At 43.8% G+C, this 24,267-nt stretch overlaps 1 protein-coding gene across 1 annotated transcript in view; it reads right to left on the bottom strand.

Moving 5' to 3' along the window:
* GPD1 (glycerol-3-phosphate dehydrogenase 1) overlaps positions 1–24,267 on the bottom strand; it is a 64,176-nt gene that overhangs the window by 25,425 nt on the left and 14,484 nt on the right. The window contains exons 2-5 of the mRNA XM_040426003.1: positions 21,965–22,142; positions 4,157–4,297; positions 2,784–2,922; positions 2,265–2,377 (exon numbers count right to left, since the gene is read on the bottom strand). Coding sequence (XP_040281937.1) covers positions 2,265–2,377; positions 2,784–2,922; positions 4,157–4,297; positions 21,965–22,142 — 571 coding nt within the window. The remainder of the gene's footprint in view (positions 1–2,264; positions 2,378–2,783; positions 2,923–4,156; positions 4,298–21,964; positions 22,143–24,267) is intronic.

Below are 24,267 nucleotides of genomic sequence, written 5' to 3'. Positions count from 1 at the left end.
GTCTGGCACCAACAACCATGCCACGCTCAAAATTGCTTAAATCACCTTTCTTTCCCATTCTGACATTCAGTTTGGAGTTCAGGAGATTGTCTTGACCAGGACACCCCCCTAAATGCATTGAAGAAACTGCCATGTGATTGGTTGACTAGATAATTGCATTAATGAAAAATAGAACAGGTGTTCCTAATAATTCTTTAGGTGAGTGTATATCACAGTATGATCCTCTCTCAATAGCAGCATATAGGCGGCAACAATGATGGTCGTTGTAGTACTCCCTGTCTCTCGCTAAGGACACTTTGCAGTTTCTCAGCAGAACCAGAGGAATGGAGTTAGTTTTTTATTAACTCGATCTGCAATTCCCAGACTGAGGGGTGCAGAAATTTAGATATGGATGGCCAATCCGTCTGAAAGTATGGGGGAATGCTTTGGCAGTATTTCCCTCTCCACAGCAGCAAAGTCTTTCTGCCACAGATGTGCACAATACTTGAGGGTTGTAGGCCTTCTTAGATGTCTGGTCCCTTTCTTTCAGGGGTACTTTAGTAGCAGTGTTGCTTCATTTGCAGCTGTAGTCTCAGAGACAGAGAATCTCTGAGATTGGGCCTAGTCCATGCTTGAACTCTCAGCACACACATCTCTCCTATAGCTTCTCCTCAGACTAGACTACTCTAACTCCTAACCAGGGGCGGAACCAGTCCATCTCCTGGCAACCTAAATATAGTAACCATTCGATCACTAATACATTGTCACTGCGTTCACACAAACACAATAAGTCACAACATTTAACAAGAACATTGCATTAAGTCATTTATCTTTAGTTAACCCTTTGCAGTAGTCCTTATTGCCAGTTGGGCGTGTGTCTCTGGCAGCACTGGTTGGATAGTGTCACACCCCCAACTGGTAACACCCTTCTGGACCTTCATTGAAGACGACTAACAATTTATTTATAACTTCTAGCAGGAATAGTAAACTAATCATACAATGTAGAGGCGTAAGAATTGATGCTACACAATTTTTATTACATGGGGAATGAAAGTAGTCACTAACAGACAGGTCTTTAAAGGGGTCCTCGGGGCTTTTACTATTGATGACCTATCCTCAGGATAGGTCATCAATATCAGATCGGATCAGCTGTATGAGGAGACGGCACGCACAGACCCCCGCCGATCTGATATTGATGACCTATCCTGAGGATAGGTCATCAATAGTAAAAGCCCAGAGAACCCCTTTAAATAAGTTCTAAACAGGTGCATAAAGATATATGTCTAAAAGCAAGCAATCCCTTTATAGATAACCTGTCTGTTTTAGTAAAAACATTTCTTGCCCATGAAATACCAGTCCTGGAGCATCTCTGCTTTGTGTTGTTCCTTTGTTATTCTTCTTGGAAATCTATTAATACATTGACAGTGTACCATTCCTATTTAATAGGACGTGTGTGTAAACTGTCCAGTTAGTTCTGCCAGTGTCAGGGACACACTCTACTGACAAGTGGAATGATAAGGCCCAAATGTAAATACTCTCATGAATTTCCAGGAGGAATAACAGGGGGGTGACACAATGTTGAGTTCTAAGACGATAAAAAAAAAATTCATGGGGGAATGCAAGTATTTTCTGGAACTGGCAGATCAGAAGAGGTGGCAGCTCTTCTTTAAAGGGAACCTGTCACCAGTTTTATGGTGTCCTAACTAAGGGCAACATAAATAAGTGACTGATTCTCTTAGCAAAATGCTGGGTCACTTTCTTTAATTGACCCAGTCAATCTGCCAACATCTTGTATTGAAAATCTCCAGCTGATAATGATGAGTCCTGAATATTCATGAGCTCCTGACTCTCCCCGCCCACCTGCTGCTGAATGACAGTTTTTTTCCATATGGATCAGCAGCAGGTGGGCAGGGGAGTGGCTATAGCTCTGAATTAAATAAACGCTGGACTCAATGACATCACGCTGGACTCCAATCAGCTTATTAGCATGCGGCATGTGGCATCTTTGTGTGTATATTATGAGATAACCATCTGTCACACCAGTAAGTGAATATATTTAAGGTACTTTTTAGTAGTTAATGATTGTATATAATTAGTTAGATTATAATCAAATATCCACATGACAGGTTCCCTTTAAATTATCCCTCCATTTTATGTCATCCCCTACCACTCCACCTCACCCTCATGAAAAAAAAACAACAACCAAAAAAACACACTTCTGCTATACGGTGCAAATAAACTACCATTATATACCAGAACTCATGTTAGACAATAATTCTCTCTACCTTCAGAGCTCCACATAGTTCTACTGTATCTGCTTCTTCCACTACTGTGATACGGAAATTTGGTGTCTGGAACAGTTCTTTTAGGATTTTGCCTTGCTCCTTATTTATACTACCTGAAAGGAAACAACATAACAAGGAAACACAGTCAGTGGTGACCAATGGTCCAGTGATGAAGATCAATTGCTTCCCTTCACACTGTCTTAGCAGTTGCCTGCAGCTGCCACTAAGAGAGCAAGACATATTATTATAGCATTGTATTTTAATACTAGTTGTATACATCCATCTCCCAATGAGCTCCCCCTAGTGGCGGCTGCAGGCAGACAGAGTTTTATTCTTTTTCTGTGATGGGAAGCCGTGGATGTAGAGATGTACCCTTATAAAGATACATTATAACAATTTTGATGGACATTAACGTCAGTTAAAAAATAGTACATTTAATGGACCTCTCAGTGAGGGTGGGACCCAAGTTATGGGTTCCTATGATTTTTGTGTAGGGCCCTGAATAGTGAATTATCTTACCAATTGTGGTTTCGCAAAATTTTCCATCAGCGACTTCATTGGCAATGTTGGCACCCATTAACACACTCATCTGGATGCCTAGCCTCTCATGAATAATGTTAGATATCAACCGAAGGCCTTCAGGTCCCTCATCTACACCCTGGAACGAATCAAAAGAGGATACCATTTTAAAGCCAATAAATATTATTGTACAGTTTATCATTACAGTCATCCCTCAAGATACAGTGGCCTGAGGATACAATATTTTCAACATACAATGGACTTTTCTGACCCATCGCAAGTTGAAACCAGACTCCACATACGTCTCAGATCCAACCAATCAAGGCCACTTTTCTGGTAAAATATCTGTATTAGTTGCTAGTTATCAGCTATTCCTGCCTGTTATATGTAAGGACTTGTTTTGCCTGTCTTGGATATCTGCTTATATTACTTAAATCTTCATTTTCTCTTATCTTTGAAGGCATTTTGGGGCTTTGGAACCATTTATTCGAGTTACAATGGTTTCAACATACAATGGCCGTCCTGGAAGCAATTAATATTGTAACCTGAGGGACCACTGTATATTACAAGCAGTTTTGCAAGGTATAAGTAGTACCGACCCAAGGAACTAAATGATAAATTCAGCTCTGCTACATCTGGACATCCCTACATCCTTTCTATTTACATTGAAACTGACCCTCACGAGCAGCATCTAGTTGCCTTTGTATGTACTGATGAACCATATACTTTGTGTTTGTGTTCATTTTTTACTGAATGCCAGATATATTTGGAGCAGGTTATTTGTGTCTTTTCTCACTACTGGATACCACAGCGACTAATCCTCTAATCAAACCATTGACATGATCTGATGATATTAATAGGAAAGACTGGAAACAGGGGGGTCGTATATCCAACTGGTGTAAAGTAGAACTGGCTTAGTTGCCCATAGCAGCCAATCAGATTCCTCCTTTCATTTTCCAAAGGAGCTGTCCAAAATGAAAGGAGGAATCTGATTGGTTGCTATGGGCAACTAAGCCAGTTCTACTTTACACCAGTTTGATAAATGATCCCCAGTGTACTTTTCCCAGATAAAAATTGGCAGCCATAAACATGTGACTAGTAAAATACCATCCAGCCCTGGAACATGTCTGAGAAAATAACATTAGAACACTTTACTGAGAGAGTAGTGGATGCATGGAATAGCCTTCCTGCAGAAGTGGTAGCTGCAAATACAGTAAAGGAGTTTAAGCATGCATGGGATAGGCATAAGGCCATCCTTCATATAAGATAGGGCCAGGGGCTATTCATAGGATTCAGTATATTGGGCAGACTAGATGGGCCAAATGGTTCTTATCTGCCGACACATTCTATGTAACAATGACTATCACTCACACCTTTATGAGCGACACTCCAAACGCTTCTTTCTTTATATGAGATTTCAGCTGTTCGCATAGTTTACCAATAAACTGATGGGGGACGACAAATATTAGGATATCTGCCCCCTTTGCGGCTTCCACTATATCAGGCACTGCCACCTAGTGAATAAGAAACATGGATGATAAATCATTTGTAATATGTAGATCACATAAGCACAAAGCAGATAAAGGGTTACCCAGTCTTATTTAAATAAAGATTAAAGGGGTTGTCTCACTTCAGCAAATGGCATTAATCATGTAGAGAAAGTTAATACAAGCCACTTACTAATGTATTGTGATTGTCCATATTGACTCCTTTGCTGGCTGGATTCATTTTCCCATCACATTATACACTGCTCGTTTCCATGGTTACAGACCACCCTGCAATCCATCAGTGGTGGTCGTGCTTGCACTATATAAGAAAAAGGTCTAGTCTATGTGCTCTACCATGGTCCCGGCCACCAGAGAAGCCGACGATTTTTCCTATAGTGTGCAAGCACGACCACCACTGATGGATTGCAGGGTGGTCGTAACCGTGGAAATGAGCAGTGTATAATGTTATGGGAAAATGAATTCAGCCAGAAAAGGCGGCAATATAGATAATAACAATACATTAGTAAGTGGCTTGTATTAACTTTCTTTATACATTATACACTGATTGTTTCCATGGTTACGACCACCCTGCATTTCAGCAGCGGTGGTCGTGTTTGCATACAATAGGACAAAGCTCCAGCCTACGCGCACTCCAGCGGTTCCATCCACCAGAGAGGCCGGCGCTTTTTTCTATAGTGTGCAAGCACGACCACCACTGCTGGATTGCATGGTGGTTGTAACCATGGAAACCTGATGGATCTCATTATAAGTCAATCAGATCAGTCGAATGCCATTGCACATCATGTTCCGGTTTTCTGCTCCAGGGACAGAACAAAGGACTACATAACACAGATGTGAACTCAGCCCAGAATTGCCAACAGTCCAGAAATGTCTGGACAGTCCGTGGAAATAGCCAACTTTTTTTTCCTGTGATGTTTTTGAGGCTGGTGGTAATTGACTAGATAATTTTGGTGGTAATTATCATAATTTTACAGCTCACAGTAAAGCTGGTAATGATCAGTATATTGACCTTTAGACATGGATTACTTATCTTTATTATTCATTATGGTTTTCCAATTTGTCCGTAAAAATGTTGGCTGTCCGTGATTTTGGGATAAGTTATCTCAAGCCTTATTCAGTGATTAAGTTTTATTTGCATTATGACTGGACAATTCCTTTAAGAACTAGTAAGGTAACAATTCTGAAGAGCTTACAACACCTAAACAGGTAGGGAATCTATTACAATAATAATAATAATAATAATAAAAATTATACCTACTCTCCTGAACCCGCTCTGTTCTCCCCACTGGCCTTTGTTTTTCTGATTGCCGTGGTACGCGCTCGTATACCACATTTGACCTCTGCAGCCAACCACTGGTTACAGCAGCCATATACTCTTGTGGCCAGTGATTTCAGCAGTCACATGGGATGTACAGGCACGTCATCGCTCAGACTAAAAATGAGTGGCTGGAGCGCGGTGCTGGAATGGATTCCGACTAGAATTTTTCTAATACCTATCCTGCCTTAAAGGGGTTTGTATAGGTCATCAGTATCTGATCGGTGGGGGTCTGACACCCAGGCCCCAGCCGATCAGCTGTTTGAGAAGGCACCGGCGCTCTCCAGCTTTTCTTATGCCAGTGATGATACGTTCATCGGTCACATGATCTAGGGCGGGCGCAGCGTTAAAGTGAATGGGGATGAGCTGTGTTACCAAGCGCAGCCGCTATTCAATGTACAGTGCTGTGCTTGGTGAGAACGGAGAAGGCGGGGGTCCCCGGTGTCGGACCCCACCGATCAGATACTAATGACCTATCCAGAGTACAGGTCATCAGTTAAAATATCTTGGAAAACCCCTTTAAAAATAAAGATTAAAAATGAACTCAGACAACCCATATAAATGGGTCTGTCTATGTCACCTACAGACATTGGGGGAGATTTATCAAAACTGGTTTAGTTGCCCATAGCAACCAGAGGAGCGCCAAAAAATAAAAGGTGGAACCTGATTGGTTGCTATGGGCAATTAAGCAAGTTTCCCTTTACACCAGTTTAAATAAATCTCCCCTAATGAGTTGACATCACTATCATCCTGTCTGGAATATTTTTTCTTGATACATCATATCACTATATGAATTATAACCTTATTTGCATTACATTCAAAATCTAGATCCAAAGACCGAAGCTTTACAGAAAATGAACTTTGCTATGACTTTGAAGACATTCTTGCACACCCTTCAGATATGCAAAACTCAGAACAGCTCTAGAATTAAGCAGTCAGCGACAGCCATGATCCGTGCGATAAGGGACCATTAATTTCAGCTCCCGGCTCTTTACAGTGCGCGGAATGAACATTATACACCTCTATGAAGAGGAAGGATTCTCACACAAGGGCATGTTCACACTGTAATCCACCCATATTCCCTCTTGGTGCAGTTTCCGCCTGCAGGCCCTGCAAATCTTTCAGCAGACTACAGGCTACTTCCTATGGAAGCTTGCAGTCTGTGAATGGACACATGTCACATACCTCTCAACTTTTGAAAATTGCAACAAAGGACAGTATATGTCAGCACACATCGTGGCAATTTTTTTCACACTAGGCCACGCCTCTAACTCCACCCAAAGCACAAATACTGAACCAATCAGAACATTTCGCTTAGGTGAGTGTAAGTCCCTTTATTTTTTTACACCATGTGGAGCTCCTGAGACAACTTTTTTTCTTGCGCTTCAATATCCATTTAAATATTAGCACATAAATCATTGGATTATAGATATTTTAAGGTCCAAATTGCACCAAATAATGAAGTTATGGTCTAATACACAGAAAGAAACCATACAGATAGTTTAGTAAGGAGCAATTTAGGAAATATATTAATGCATATTTAAGCATTAATTCTGCAGGTCAAAGAGAGGGACATTTAAAGAGGATCTGTCACCGCTCCTGACATGCCTGTTTTAATAGCTTTATGCATTGCCCATGTAATAACAATTCTGGAACATATTTTCTTATGAGTCTATGTTGTGCCATTCCTTTATTATTTCTACTAGAAGTTATGAATGAATTGCTAGCAGTCTGCAGTAAGGGTACAGAGGGGTGGTAACCAGTTGGGGGTGTGTCCCTGCACAGACTCACTCTATCCAATCAGTGCTGCCATTTTCAGACTGTGAAGGGACACCCCCCCCAACTGGTTACCTCCCCTCTGTACCCTTAGTGCAGACTGCTGGCAATTCATTCATAACTTCTAGTAGAAATAATAAAGGAAGGGCACATCATAGAGTCATAAGAATAGATGCTCCAGAATTGTTATTACATGGGGAATGTGTGTAGCTATAAAAACAGGCATGTTTAAGTATCAAAGAGGGACAGAGGGATTTGGGTCAAAAAGAGGGACTATCCCTCCAAAACAGGGACACTTGGGAGGCATGATGTCATAAGACTACTGATGGAGGGAAATTTGAAAATGCCATCATTTCTGTACATTTCATTACCATTGATGATATAGGTTTAGACTGAATCATTAAACAGATGACGATGGATCCTAAATCTGCAGCTGCTGAGCTGAGGTGTGTGTACAGATAAACCCAGAGCTTCCTTTGTCTACAGTCAATACAAGAGGCAAGGGCAAAACCGAATAATGTTATGGTGTCAACCAGGATTAGTGCAACGTGATGTTATTTTCCAACTGTATCGGTGGGGCCGCTCCAGCATGTTACAATGAGTCAGGCTGTCAGCAAATTGCTGTGAACTGCCTACGATTCTGGCTAAGACAAGGCAGAGCTGTGTGTGTAAAAATAACCATACACAGGACTCGAAATGTGCCCTTCAGCAAAATTCCTTTTATTCGAGATCAGTAGGTCCAAAATTCTGGATTATCAGACAAATTCATTATAAGGTATAGAAAAAAAATTCACCAGTGAAAAAAAGAGAACCTTTGGAAGAAAATATAAAATCTGCTGTAATTGTAATCAGAAGAATTGACAAATCAGAGGGATCTCTGCTGAATCTTCTTCTTATTGTGAAAGTTCACATCATCCTGCAGTTCTGTGTTCAGTGCTTGTTTCCTGACCACTCAGTGCCAGGCACCAGCATCTCTGACCCCTGTCAGCTACTCACTACTACTGACTATTCCAAGAGGTTGCGGCCTGGTGGCTCCCCTGCAGCGAAGGCTAGTTCCCGGTTAAGGGGTTTAAGACTAGTTTCACACTAGCGCCAAGGAACTCCAGCAGGCTGTTCCGGCGGGTGAACAGTCTGTCAGATCCGTGCTGCCGCTAGTGCACGAGTGCCCCCGGACTACCGCTCCGGCCCCATTGACTACGACATGTCAGTTTTATTCCGGCCGCCTCTCGGCATGTTTGCCATGCTGCCGCCAGAACTCCGGCCCGCCCCCATTATAGTCAATGATGGTGACAACAGTGGTGCTTCATTCTGATCACTCTGACCCATGGCACAACTCGATAAAATTCCATTACAAATGCATCTTAAAAAGCACATTGTGCTCATTTCTATAGGGTCAGGCTGGAAAAGGTACTATGCAGAATGCTATTTTTTTTCTTGCCTGGCACACTAGTTTAAGGCTACTTTCACACTAGCGTTGTTTAAATCCGGCGTTCAATTCCGACACTGGAACTGCCCGCCGGATCCGGAAAAACGTGTGAAAACGGACTACATTTGAATCCTGATCAGGATTTTGATCACAATGAAAAATTGCATTGGAAAAAACTGATCTGCCATTTATGGACTTTAACTTTTTTTTTCCACATTTTTCGGGTTTAACATGCAAAAGCCGGATCCGGTTTGACTGAACACACGGCGTTAATGCACCCTTTAAGGTGTTGTAACTCTCCATTCAGAATGCATTAGGATAAAACTGATCAGTTCTTTTCCGGATTTGAGCCCCTAGGACGGAACTCAGCGCCGGAAAAGAAAAACGCTAGTGTGAAAGTACCCTCATTCATTTTTATAATAGATTTTATGTGCAAAACAATGCAAGAAATCAGAGTTATTACTGCCCTGGCTCTGATGGGATGAGAAGTATAACCTCCACCAATGTTCCAGCTGAGCTCATTCAGACCTGCAGAACCCTTCAGTAAGAAGCTCAATAATATGTTAGTCAGTATCTACAGTCCATGACTAGCTGCTGTTTATGTTCCTCAGATCTCGCTCCTTGGCGACCTGTAGTCACAGATCATGGCTCTTCCCTAATGGACGTAAAGAGGTTGTCTCATTTCAGCAAATAGCCTCTATCATGTAGAAAAAGTTAATACAAGCCACTTACTAATGTATTGTGACTGTTCCTTTGCTTGCTTCATTCATTTTTTATCACATAATACATTGCTTGTTTCCATGGTTACGACCACCCTGCAATCCAGTGGTCATATTGGAAACTCTTATAATCCTACTATCTACTGTTCTATATGCTACTTGGTAGCACAATGCTATCAATCACTGAGAACACCTCCATCCTGTACCTATAGCTGTTCACAGGAAGTAGAAAAAGCAGAGATATAAATGTCCAAAGTACAGGTTTTACTGAATGTTTTCCCATAAAACTATATATCAATCCGCTCAGCTTCTCCTTCTCTATAACATGGTGTTAACAGAGTGTATTGCATTTTGCGGTAAGAGGTCCGGTTTAGGTTTTGTAAGCTTTTGATGCTTTCAGAAATCTCAATATTGGAAACTCTCATCATCCTACTATCTACTGTTACATATGCTACTTGGTAGCATCAGGTAATAGACAATTAAAGGGGTTGTCAAAGATTTTGATATTGATGACGAATTCTCAGGATAGGCCATCAATATCAGATCAGTGGGGGTCTGGCTCCCTGCCGATAAGCTCTCCTGTGAGTGCCGCAGCCTCTTCCTAGGCCAATAATGTCACATTCATTAGTCACATGGCCGTGGCGCAGCTCAGTCCTGTTCAGCCGCTATACAATGGACGGTCCCATGATTAGTGAACTGTGAGGACGCAGCGGCACTCATTGGAGCGCTACAGCCTCCTTAAGCAGCTGATCTGCCGGGGTGCCGGTTGTCAGATCATCAACTTGCCGATCTGATATTGATGACCCATCCTCAGGATAGGTCATCAATATTAAACACTCTTGAAAACCCCTCTCAGAGAGGCAATGTGCATATAGCAGGACATGCTCAATCTTGCTAATTGATAACTAATGAACCTCACGCAAGTTGCTTTTATGGCATGCAACACAAGGAAGCAGAACTCACAGCTAACGATTTAGTACAATATCATATTGTAAAGATTACAGATGCACAAGAAGGTATTACGGCTCCCATAGAGGTGGACGAGGTCTCTACTGAACCTCTGTAGACCTCAAGTTTCATAGTGAGACAGAAGGAGTCCAGCATAAAAAATGTCATATGCTCCACTGGTTTCATGGGGCCTAAAGAGAATACAAGACCCTATAGTCTCAAATAATTTTTAATTTGATAATCTGGCCCCGTGTTTGCCAAGTACAGTAAGACATCTTAAAAAGACCACCTCTTTATCTACACCAGACTTCCTTTGATAGACTTCAGTTCCATCCTATACGGTGCATACGTGGACCACCCCTCTAGAAGAGGTTTCACTGCACTGATATTTATGGACTAAAACTGTCCATACATGCAAACGTTACACATTTTGAATCAGAATTAGGATCAGAATGAATCTAGTTATGATCTGAACAACAATTATAGGCCCAGATAATTATTAGAGAAGAAAATGAGGCATGACGGCGCCAATGGGTGTAGGAAATAGCTCCTCCTGGCATTTAAATAAAAATGAGACGTCTAGCATGAACATCACTTGTGTATGGAATTACTCTTTAAAGAAGAAAATATTTTTTTCTGAACTAAGATTGATGGTCTATTCTTACGACACATTGCCGCCATGGTTTACACAGGGACGGCCAACCTCAATCAACGACCAACAAAAATGGCTAATCCTAAAGATAGACCATACATTTTATGGCCCTGGAGACTTTAAATAGTCAATGTATTTGCCTCAAGGGAGTCAGATTATTAGACTTTTTCCAGTACAGTATATTTCCTATAGCCATCAAAATATACATTATCAGCCAGAATAACCAGCAGTTTCACCGAATCATCAGAGGTCGACAGTGACAAATGAGACGTGTGGCTCCATCAATCATTCATGCGTTCAGTCACTCACGCTGTCTGTAGTACATGAAAGCAAACCAAGCAGATTATTGCCTTTTGATTGATATGTAGGTTTTATGAATCCAGGGCAAAGGCCATGGTGCATTAGTAAGCAGTAAAATGGTCTTGTTGGTTTTGATAATCTCTTAGACTCCCTTGCAAAGCTTGGTCACAGCATGCCTTCTCACCTGGGAATAAAGAGAAGATTATGCAACCAATAGTCCAGGGCATTCATTTACATTGGTCTGCATGTTCAGAAAAGGAAGGGAACCAGGGGTAAAGCTAAAATATTCAATTTCATTATAAAATTATATCCAAAGACCAGCAGCAAGCATCCATCATACTACTATGTGCACAGACAAGTCTGTATTATCTCTGTAGCACTTTCTAGGTTTCACCAGCATTTTTCGACCAACCATTAAATGTTACTCCATTTCATCCTTACGTTTTAGATCCCTCCTATCACGTAGATTTCTTGGTGGGTTATTCCATGCAATGCTTTTACGGTTATACTATAACACACAATAATTCACCATGTTGGGAGTATAGACCACACTCAAGTCCATAATACATTCCAGTAATTAGGATGTGCAGTAAGCCGGATTGGGGTAATGCACTCTGACGCCAAATTATATGCAATGGCTGGGTCAGGTGTAGGTAATAGTCTATGGTTTTGTTCGTGACGCCAATTGCAGCGTGCGCAGGGTACTGTTGCAGGGCCCTTTAAGGTGTAACTCACGTACCAGGTTAGGAATGCCAGAGTGGTGTAATGTCTCTGTGTGGTAGCAGTAATGGTGTCAACGGTGTCTCCTACCTGGGTACGGCTGGACTCCTGGATCCTGGCTCACTTGCAATAAAAGTGTTGCTAGTAGGAGTAATTGAGGGATTTGCAGCAATAATTGAGATCCAAACTTTGAGTAAAGTTCAAACTTGTCTTTACTGGTTGCAGCATTAATTCATGCGAGATACAGCAATAGTCTTGGGTCCCAGCAGGTATTGGCAATGTGTGGCAGGAATCTGTCTTCTGCTCTATCATGTGCCTGGAGCTCTTTGCAGGATAAGTCGTCTGCTTGTGGCTCTGTAATGTGGCAGGAATTTATATCTTCTGCGCTTACTATCTTCTGCTATCTTGGGGACTGACTAGCTGAGGAGGAATTTGGCTTCTCCTGGTCTCTGGACAGTACTCACAGTTGGCTTCACAGGGTATGGTGCTTCCTGGAATACTGGAGATGGCTGCTTGCTTCTACCAGCTAAGGCTGCAAGGCTCAGGCTGGGGAGGATGATCAACTGTCTCAGCCGAGACAAGATCCTGGCTTTGGATCCCTATATCTGGGAGCTCCTACTCGCACAGCCTTCCCCAAGCAGGGGTGGCTGGCACACTAACCTAACTTCCTCTCCACCCATGAGGCAGGATGTGGGAACATTCCACACCTCATCACAGAGGGGGGAGCTAAACTGGAATGTACTATTACTAAATACTAAACTGAACTAAGTCCCTGCTAAAACACATTGCTGGCACCTGCTGGTGAACATGAGAAATTACAGCAAAATATATATAACAAGGATTTCAATGCACATTTGAGAGAATGTGATGTAAAATTACACAGGATGATAATGTTAATGCCCTTAACAGGTTGTAGCGGGGTAAAAGAGTTTCGTAACATAACTCTGGGATGTTACAGATGGAGTGTGTCTGTCTACTCTTAAAGGGGTTCTGCGGTTCTTTTTAACTGATGATCTATCCTCTGGAACGCCACTGCCTTCTCAAACAGCTGCCTTCTCGACACCCGGGACCCCCGCCGACCAGCTGTTTGAGAGGCAGTGGCTCTCCAGGAGCGCCGCGGTCTTCTCTCTGTTTCCCTCAGGCCCACTGACGTAATGACTAGTATCGCTGGCCTGGAGCTAAGCCCTGCTCATTTGAATGGAGTATAGCCGCGCCCAGACTAGTGATACTAGTCATGACGTCGCTGGTCCTGGGTAAACAGCAAGCGCCTGTCACAGCCAGACAGCTGAGAAGCGCTCACAGGAGCTTCTCAGATCCTCCTCCTTGAATTTCTTTGTTTTGGTTTAGTTTCTCATCTCGTTAGTCTATCTCAGCTGTCATGCAGTCAGACTGATCGCTACCCTTTAAGTTCCTCCCCATAATGCAGTAGTGTGCGGCTGATACAACTTCCTGGAGTGTGTGTGCATGCTGTTCCCAGTTCCCAGTCCTCAGTCGTCTGCAGATAAGTGCTGTTTATGTATTTATGTTTTTGTCTTTTCTGGATCCAGGTGACCCTGACTCCCTCCGTGTCAGTGTAGGGAGCCGGTGGTCGTGTCCCTTCACTATTGTAGGGTCTTCAGGTAATAGATAGCCGAGGAACGTGGATATGCGGCCATCCCCCTTTGGGGTGTTCGCATAGGCTGAGCAGTGAGGGAGAGCGGCAGCTCTATTGCAGGGGTCTCCCTTTGTTCCTTAGTTGTGGATCCAGAGAGACATTGTTTATATGGTATTGTCTTGTTTCCTGTACACCATCCGTGACATTATCAGCCGCCCAAAACCGTCTCAAGCATGGATCCGGTTTCACTTTTGGCTGAACGCCTCCAGGGTCTTTCATTGGAGGTAGCTGATCTCCGTAGGATTTTCTCTCAGTTTCAAGTGACCGGTTCAGCTTGCGTTCATGGAGTTTGTGCTGAGACCAAGATCTCGCTCCCGGATACGTTCTCTGGGGGTAGTGAGAATTTTGTGCGTTTTAAAGAGGCTTGCAAACTCCATTTTCGCCTTCTTCCCCATTCTTCTGGTGATGAAGAACGGAGGGTGGGGATCATTGTATCGCTGCTCAGGGGTAACGCTCAGTCTTGGGCCTTTTCGCTACCGGAGGGGGCACGGCCCCTCCGCTCAGTGGATGAATTCTTTTTAGCCCTGGGTCAGATATATGATGATCCGGATCGTATTGCTCTGGCTGAGTCTAGACTACGTCTGTTATGCCAGGGTAAACAATCCGCAGAGATATACTGCTCCGAATTTCGGAGATGGGCAGCTGATACTGGTTGGAATGATGCTGCACTCCGAAGTCAATTTTGCCATGGTCTTTCAGAGGAATTGAAAGATGCATTTTCCTTTCATGAGAGGCCTATCTCCTTGGACTCTGCTATGTCTCAGGCCGTTCGTATTGACAGGCATCTTAGAGAGAGACGAGAGATCTCTCCTTCCTGTCCTACTCAGTCTCGGAACAGTGCAGCGGTCTCATTCTGTGCGCAGGAGTCTCAGTCGCTGTCAGCCCCTTCTGAGCAGGAGCCCATGCAGCTGGGGTTGATTGCCTCTGACAATAGAAGATTCAGCCCGCATGGGAGGGTTTGTTTTTGTTGTGGAGGTATAAATCATTTGGCAAATGTTTGTCCCTCAAGGAGATTCAGGCAGTTTTCTGGGAGTAATAAAGAGACAAAAAGGAAAAAATCTTTTAAAAATGTTCCGTCTGTTACTATTGGCAGGGTTGAGGCGGAAATTGAAGGTTTTCCGTTTGCTTGTAGTTCCCGTTTTGTCCTGCCTGCTAGGGTGGCGCTAGAGAGCAAGAGCATTTTTTGTGAGATTTTTGTGGATAGTGGAGCAGCTGTCAACCTCATTGATAATCAATTTGCAATAACTCATGGTTTCCAGGTATGCACTTTGGGAAGGGATATTCCTGTTTTTGCTATTGATTCAGCTCCACTTTCTCAGAAATCATTAAAGGGCATAGTTCACAATATCCGTTTAATTGTGAGTGATGATCATGTTGAGGATGTGTCATGTTTCGTCCTTAGCGGTTTGCCTACTCCTCTAGTGTTGGGGCTACCCTGGCTCACTAAACATAACCCCACCATTGATTGGCAAGCGAGGCAAATAAATGGTTGGAGTAACTTTTGCAGAGAGAATTGCCTCATAACATCTGTTTCTGAGGTTTCTACTAAGACTGTACCACCTTTCCTCTCTGAATTTTTGGATGTCTTCTCTGAGAGTGGAGTTCAGGGTTTGCCTCCGCACAGGGAGTATGATTGCCCTATTAATCTCATCCCAGGCGCCAAGCTGCCTAAATCTCGTTTATACAATCTCTCCCAACCTGAGAGGGTCGCTATGCGGGCTTATATCTCTGAGAGTTTGAGAAAAGGACACATACGACCCTCGAAGTCACCTGTTGCCGCTGGTTTTTTCTTTGTTAAGAAAAAAGATGGTTCTTTAAGACCTTGTCTGGATTTCAGGGAGCTGAACAGTATCACTATTCATGATCCTTATCCGCTTCCTCTGATCCCGGACCTGTTTAACCAGGTTGTTGGGGCTAAAGTCTTTTCCAAATTAGACCTAAGAGGGGCATACAACCTGGTTAGGGTCAGAGAAGGAGACGAATGGAAGACGGCTTTCAATACCCCTGAGGGCCATTTTGATAATTTGGTTATGCCTTTTGGTTTGATGAATGTCCCAGCCGTTTTTCAGCATTTCGTCAACAGCATTTTTTATCATTTAATGGGAAAATTTGTATTAGTGTATTTGGATGACATTTTGATTTTTTCTCCTGATTTCAAGACTCATAAGGAACACTTACGTCAGGTCTTGCTCATTCTGCGGGAGAATAAATTATATGCGAAACTGGAAAAATGTGTGTTTGCGGTTCCAGAAATCCAATTTCTGGGGTTTCTTGTCTCCGCTTCTGGTTTTCGCATGGACCCCGAGAAGGTCCGCGCTGTGCTTGAGTGGGAGCTTCCTGAGAACCAGAAGGCGCTGATGCAGGAAATTTATTTTTAATTATTCCTCTGTTGTTAAACCACTCACTGATATGACCAGAAAGGGGGTAGATTTTTCTTCCTGGTCGGTAGAGGCGCGTAAGGCCTTTTCTAATATCAAGGAGAGTTTTGCTTCCGCTCCCATCCTAGTACAACCTGATATTTCGTTACCCTTCATAGTTGAGGTTGATGCTTCTGAGGTAGGGGTGGGTGCGGTCTTGTCTCAGGGTTCCTCTCCTGCCAAATGGCAACCGTGTGCCTTTTTCTCAAAAGAAACTCTCCTCCACAGAGAGAAATTATGATGTGGGAGATAGGGAATTGTTGGCCATCAAGTTGGCTTTTGAGGAATGGCGCCATTGGCTAGAGGGAGCCAGACACCCTATTACCGTGTTTACTGACCATAAAAATCTGGCCTATTTGGAGTCAGCCAAGCGTCTGAACCCGAGACAGGCCAGATGGTCTTTGTTCTTTTCAAGGTTTAATTTTGTTGTTACGTTCCGCCCTGGGGTTAAGAATGTGAAGGCAGATGCCCTGTCACGTTGTTTTCCAGGAGGTGGGAATTTTGAAGACCCGGGTCCCATTTTGGCTGAAGGTGTGGTGGTCTCTGCTCTTTTTCCTGAATTGGAGGCAGAGGTGCAGGCAGCCCAGTCAGAAGCTCCTGATCTTTGTCCTCCTGGGAGGTTGTTTGTGCCTCTCGCTTTGAGACACAAGATTTTTAAAGAACACCACGACACGGTCCTTGCTGGGCACCCGGGGGCAAGAGCCACACTGGATCTCATCGCTCGGAGATTCTGGTGGCCTGCGCTTCGTAAGTCGGTTGAGGGTTTTGTGGCAGCTTGCGAGACTTGCGCTCGTGCCAAGGTCCCTCATTCACGGCCATCAGGTCCTCTCCTTCCTTTGCCCATTCCTTCCCGTCCTTGGACACATCTGTCCATGGACTTCATAACGGACTTGCCTCGTTCCTCGGGGAAGTCTGTGATTCTGGTGGTGGTGGACCGTTTTAGCAAAATGGTGCATTTTATCCCTTTCCCTGGTTTGCCCAATGCTAAGACGCTGGCGCAAGCATTTATTGACCACATTGTCAAATTGCATGGGATTCCTTCAGACATAGTCTCTGATAGGGGCACGCAGTTTGTTTCCAGATTCTGGAAGGCTTTCTGTTCTCGCTTGGGGGTTCGGTTGTCATTCTCTTCTGCTTTCCATCCGCAGTCGAATGGCCAGACAGAGCGCGTCAATCAGAATCTGGAGACATATCTGCGCTGTTTTGTGGCGGAGAATCAGGAGGATTGGTGTTCTTTTTTGTCCCTTGCTGAGTTTGCTTTAAATAACCGTCGTCAGGAGTCCTCTGATAAGTCACCATTTTTTGGTGCATATGGGTTCCATCCGCAGTTTGGGACTTTCTCGGGAGAGGGCTCTTCTGGTTTGCCTGATGAGGACAGATTCTCCTCGTCTTTGTCATCTATTTGGCAAAAGATTCAGGATAATCTAAAGAGCATGAGTGAGAGATATAAGCGTGTGGCGGATAAGAGACGTGTGCCTGGTCCGGACCTGAATGTTGGTGATCTGGTGTGGTTGTCTACCAAGAATATCAAATTGAAGGTTCCCTCCTGGAAGTTGGGTCCTAGGTTTATTGGGCCTTACAAGATCCTGTCTGTCATCAATCCTGTTGCCTACCGTCTTGATCTTCCTCAGACTTGGAAGATCCATAATGTTTTTCATAAGTCCTTATTGAAACCTTATGTTCAACCTATTGTACCCTCGCCTTTGCCTCCTCCTCCGATTATGGTTGACGGAAATCTTGAATTTCAGGTCTCTAGGATTGTGCATTCTCGTCTTGTCCGCGGTTCCCTCCAGTACCTCGTTCATTGGGAGGGTTATGGTCCTGAGGAGAGGATGTGGGTCCCAGTGACGGACATTAAGGCCTCTCGTCTCATCAGGGCTTTCCATAGGTCCCATCCTGAGAAGGTGGGCCCTGAGTGTCCGGAGTCCACTCCTAGAGGGAGGGGTACTGTCACAGCCAGACAGCTGAGAAGCGCTCACAGGAGCTTCTCAGATCCTCCTCCTTGAATTTCTTTGTTTTGGTTTAGTTTCTCATCTCGTTAGTCTATCTCAGCTGTCATGCAGTCAGACTGATCGCTACCCTTTAAGTTCCTCCCCATAATGCAGTAGTGTGCGGCTGATACAACTTCCTGGAGTGTGTGTGCATGCTGTTCCCAGTTCCCAGTCCTCAGTCGTCTGCAGATAAGTGCTGTTTATGTATTTATGTTTTTGTCTTTTCTGGATGCAGGTGACCCTGACTCCCTCCGTGTCAGTGTAGGGAGCCGGTGGTCGTGTCCCTTCACTATTGTAGGGTCTTCAGGTAATAGATAGCCGAGGAACGTGGATATGCGGCCATCCACCTTTGGGGTGTTCGCATAGGCTGAGCAGTGAGGGAGAGCGGCAGCTCTATTGCAGGGGTCTCCCTTTGTTCCTTAGTTGTGGATCCAGAGAGACATTGTTTATATGGTATTGTCTTGTTTCCTGTACACCATCCGTGACAGCGCCGCTGCCTTGTCGAACAGCTGATCAGCAGGGGTCCCGGGTGTCAGATCCCTGCTGATCAGATGCTGACGATCTATCTAGAGGATAGGTCATCAGTTAAAAAATGTTTTATTAAAAGAAGGTTATACAAAAATACAAATAAAAAAAAATAAATAAATAAAATTAACCCCTAAAAAAGAGCCAACTCTATACCACTATAAATAATTTTTTTTTTTTTTTTAGTTTGCTTGATCCTTCTCTCCCCCAACTTCATCTTTGAAAGGAGTGTCGGGATCTCCCCATACAGAGTAGGTATGAAGTGTAATATGACAGCGCATTGGCTGGTACACACAAGCTTAATGGGTGAAACAGCTTCCAAAAAGGGTCTTCATTAAAGAGTTGATATCTACCACTTATTCATGTAATAGATATCTGTTCACTGGGGCCCCACCATCAGTCAGACTGGGGTCCTGAATGGAGTGGTGGTTGAGAATGTTCCCTGCCTCTCCATTCAACACCTAAGTTCTGTTGTAAACAGCGGAGCGCTCTACTCATATGTCTCTATCAGCCCCCGACACCGCACATGCTCGATTGCCCTTGCTCAAACTCCTTTTCACTGCAGTCATGCAGCCTGTTCTAGTGATCAGTGGGGGTCTCAGCGGTGGGGGGGCTCAGCAAACAAACATTTATCACCCATCCTGTGGATAGGTGATAAATGTCAATTGTGGGAAAAATTCTCTAAACCGAACATTTGTTAAACTGAATGTCCAATTGTCTGCAGTTCTTCCACTATAACCCTGCCTCTCGGTAGAACGATGCAGGAAAGTACCATGCTGGTATGTCTCCAGCTGTCTCAGCTCAGCTTATTTTAGAAAATTCAAGAAAAAAAATGTGCACATTCCGAAATTTTAATAACTTAGTACAAGTACAAAGCCGTAGCCTGCTCTCCCTGCATTTATTGGGGGCCATTTGGCACCAGGAGAGGTAAAATACAGAGTGGGTGCAGCATGCATGTGTAGCCTGCATTCCCTGAATTTAATGGAGGCCAGTATGGCACCAGAGTGTGCATTTAGTGTAGGTTCCTGTCATAAAGAGACCGCCTTGTCGTTGGCGAACAGGCACAAAGAATTTTGCACAAAATTTACAGATTGTGGTCCCCAATGCAGGGAACGGCTGAGCAACGGGCGTGTGCATAAGGCCTAAAGCTGTAGCCTGCTCTCCCTGCATTTATTGCAGACCATTTGGCACCAGGAGAGGTATAATATAGTGTGGGATCAGCATGCATGTGGAATCTGCATTGCCTGAAATTAATGGAGGCCAAGATCACCTTGTCGTTGGTGGATAGGTATAAAGAATTTTGTACAAAATGTATTTGCCAAGAATCTCACATTTATTATGTAGCATTAGTCCATTTTCTATAGTGAGTATGGCACTATTGTATTAATTTGCTGTTGCATTGTTTGTTTTTGCTTTTGTGCTTTCAGCCATGGCGACGTGCACCTGTGCACTGGAATGTGCTGACTAACTTCCATTTTTTTCTTTGCAATTTGCAAAGTAAGTCACCCAATAGTTGGTATAAAGTCAGATTAAAGTGTCTTTCCCTGCACCACATGTATCATCCAGCATGGGCACCTGTGATAAGTCTGGCGCAGGTCTAGGTGACCTAAGTCTACTTTTACACCAGCATTGTCCCTTTCCGCTATTGAGATCCGTCAACGGGCCTCAATAGTGGAGGAAAACGCTTCAGTTTTGTCCCCATTTATTTTCAATGGAGACAAAGCTAAACTTAAGGGAACGGCGTACATCAGAATGCGTTCCGTTTGGTTGTGTTCCCATGATGCACACAAAAGCGCAGCAAGCAGCGTTTTTGAGTGCGTCTTGGGATGCGGAGCAAGACAGATACGTCATGACTCACAATATAAGTCAATGGTGACTGATCCGTTTTCTCTGACACAAAAGAAAACTGATCCGTCCCCCATTGACTTACAATGGTTTTAGTGCCGGATCCGTCCTTGCTTTGTTAAAGATAATACAACCCGATCTGTTCAGAAGGGATGCAGGCGGTTATATTATGTGGGGTTTCGCTCTGGTAGACAGGATTAGCGGACGCAGTACAGAGGCAACAACAAGTTCTTTGAATCAAACAGTTCAGTGTTTTATTCACACTTTAGGCAAGTGACAAAACAAGCAGTCATATACAAACAAAAAGTCACCTTGCGCTGTTGGTGTTAATTCACACCATGCAGCAATTCTGCCTCAAAGAGTCCTTGAACATAGCAGCACCACGCCAAACAGGTAGCAAGCCTTCATCCAGACACAAGGCTCCCAGATACCAACACACAGTCTTCGCTTCTGAGCCCAGCTGCCTATTTAAGGACAGCCAGGTGCTGCCAAAACCCAGACCGGCACTTTAAAATCCGGACAAAACCTCTCACTGTGTCACAATTATCATGACAGAAGCGTTTTTGCTGATCCATGACAGATCCAGCAAAAACGCTGGTGTAAATGTAGCCTAAGTTTACGTCATCTCCAGGGTTAGTTACCCTGGGCCAGTAAGGGACATTTATCAAGACTGGTGTTCCCATACAGTGATCACATGCCTCTTAATAAGTTAGGCGCATCTTTGGCAGTCCGTGCGCCAGAAGTCTACGCCAGCCACACCTCAGCTATAACTTAGGCAGGTTTCCAAAGTAAATTATAGTAAATCCAGCAGTCTGTTCTAAGCCACGCCCCTTCTCTCAGAGTCAAGGAGCTTCAAAAGTTGCACAATATTGCGCAAGTATGGCGTAAACTCTATAGTAAATGTCCCTCACTGTGTTTTATGTAAACAAGCAAAATATCAGCCATGAAAATTCAGAAAAATTGAAACAAATGGGGAGATTTATCAAAGCTGGTGCTAAGGAAAACTAACTTTGTTGACCACAGCAACCAATCAGATTGATCCTTTCATTTTCCACAGAAGCTGTGAAAAATGAAAGGTGGAATGTGATTGGTTGCTATCGGTCAGTATTCCTTTACACCAATTTTGATAGATCTTCCCCAAAACATTCATCAAGTCGAACTTTATCATTCAACTTGTCAGAAACGGAAATCTTAATATAAATGTTAGTAATCAGTCATCGCGTAAAGTCGTGCCGAGGCTGAGCAATATGTACTTGATGTAACTATACATAAGGGAGCATAGTATTACCAGTCTGTTCTGCGGTTATTAAAAAAAAGGCGCTGGAGCCAAAGAGGAGTCATTTGAGGAACAAGATAAAAAAAATAAAAATGAAATGCGCACTTACCACGTTGGCCGGAAGCTTGTGCCCAGGGAGGTATTTCACGTTCTCGTGTTCAGTGTTGATGATCTCCGTTAGTTTCTTCCCGGATATTAGCTCCTCAAACACCCACATGTTTACCACATTATCAAACTGAGGGAGCTGAGCCGCATTCTCCCCGACAATCTTCGCAATGGCAGATCCCCTGTGCAGACATGAATATGTTAATGGGAGCAAAAGTTTGTGAATGAACAGAAGTATTATGACTTCTCAGAGCCCCGGGAACCATTCTTCTGTCAGGCTGACTCTGAAACAGAGGGAAATCTGCTGAATGGATCTAAACGCATCTCTCTTACGGTGCTGTTAACGTGCAATGACTGTAGGCCGTATCGCGTAGGTAATGAATGAGTGGATGCTAAAGGGAAGGGCCGCCATAGATACCATGTAAAATTAAAAATAATGCAACGCTGCAAATAGTCTTCACTGAAAGCCTCCTACAGTTCCTATGCAGACCCATATGTCTCCATGGTAACAGACTACACACAAACCCTGTGTAGTCTGTTCTTTACAGTCAAACTCCCATACGTCTCCTATGTGACACGAAAAATATTCTACAGTTTTCAAACCAGTATCTGAAATACTTTTGTAATTGCATGTACATTTAGTATAGTCCATGAGCTATTCACCAACATGTATCTGTATCTGCTACCTCCTGTTTGTTCTTTTCCTCATTTCTCCGTCCACCTCACTGAGGTGGTCGTATGCACTCAGTTTAAATCTTTAACTTCCATCAGCCAGATCTTCTGTTAGAAGCTGTGGCAGTTACAGGGATAGAGCTGCAGCAGAAAGGACATGCTCCTTGAGAAAGGACACGCCTCCTGAGCTGCCATCTTGAAATAAATCTAGCAGAGAAATCGCAGCAATGAATGGGGAGATCTCTTGATCCATGTGAGGTCCAGGGCTCATTCTAGCTTTGTTAGAAATAGATTGTCATGTAGATCAATCATGGCATAACTCCTTTAAAGGGTTTCTGTCACCAGAAATGCCTAAATTAAACTGGCTGATATTAGCGATGTGCTAATGTCAGCTGAACCTAACTAGCCTATTCCTAGTTTTATCCATGCCCTCATTACTCCATAAATGTAACTTTTATCATATACAAATTAGGGGGGGGGGGGGGTGATCCTGCTCCTAGAGGCTCCGTTGTCCCACCTCTGTCACCGGCCTTCAAGTCTTGATTGACAGGGCCAGGCAGCGTTCGCATCCTCCTGCCGGCCCTGAGTGCATGGTAGATCTCGCGCCTGCGCCGTTCAGTATTCAGCACAGGTGCAATAAGGAAGTCGGGAGCCAGTGAGCGTCCTTCCTTCACTATGCCTGCGCCAAATACTGAACGGCACGGCGCAGGCGCGAGATTTACCATGGACTCAGGGCCGGCAGGAGGATGCGAACGCTGCCTGGCCCTGTCAGTCAAGACTTGGAGGGCGGTGACAGAGGTGGGAGAACAGAGCCTCTAGGAGCAGGAGCAACGCCCCCCCTCCCCCCTGCTCCTAGAGGATAATTTGCATATTATAAAAGTTACATTTATGGAGTAACGGGGGCATGGATAAAACTAGGAATAGGCTAGTTAGGTTTAGCTGACATTAGGACATCGCTAATATCAGCCAGTTTAATTTAGGTATTTCTGGTGACAGAAACCCTTTAATGGGTAAGCAAAAAGTAGAAGACGGATGCCAATATTACTGCAGGGTCCAATTATACAGTTTATAATTACAGGGGTTTTCTGAGATAACAATACTGATAGAATCCTTAGCCCTTCCCACAATGTCACATAATTTGGGCACTAGGCCTCTTGTACAATACGGAGTTATACAGGGCTCTGTGTGCCATGGTACAATCCTCTACTCGGACCAACAATTCAGTCTTCTGCCTAAGAAGAATTTAATATTTCTGTCTTCGAAATCAAACACTGGATAACTCTTTGCCCATTGCTGTCCACCAAAAGCACCCAGTTATTTAGTACCCCATCACAAACCCCCCGGCCCCTATCTCCCATCACCTAACCTCCAATACAATGTGACCAATAGGTGGACATTTTTGGTCTGTGTTTATTTCTATGTGTAAAGTGTATGACAGGACGATGATCAACCAACCATATTATGGAGACCTCATATACAGCCCTTGACTCAACCCAATGATTGCATATAACCAAAGGTGGATATACAGTAGGTCATCAGTGGAAGGTCATAGTTTATGGAAGATACAGCAAAGTGCGTGCGTCATTGGAACAATTATAAAAATTTCCGCAGTTTCTATTACTGACTGTATTCAGA

This window comes from Bufo bufo, chromosome 3 (genome assembly GCF_905171765.1).
Source record: "Bufo bufo chromosome 3, aBufBuf1.1, whole genome shotgun sequence".
In the NCBI taxonomy this organism is placed as follows: Eukaryota; Metazoa; Chordata; class Amphibia; order Anura; family Bufonidae; genus Bufo; species Bufo bufo.
Note: the sequence above shows the minus strand (reverse complement) of the source record. Positions and strands in the feature narration are given on the sequence as shown.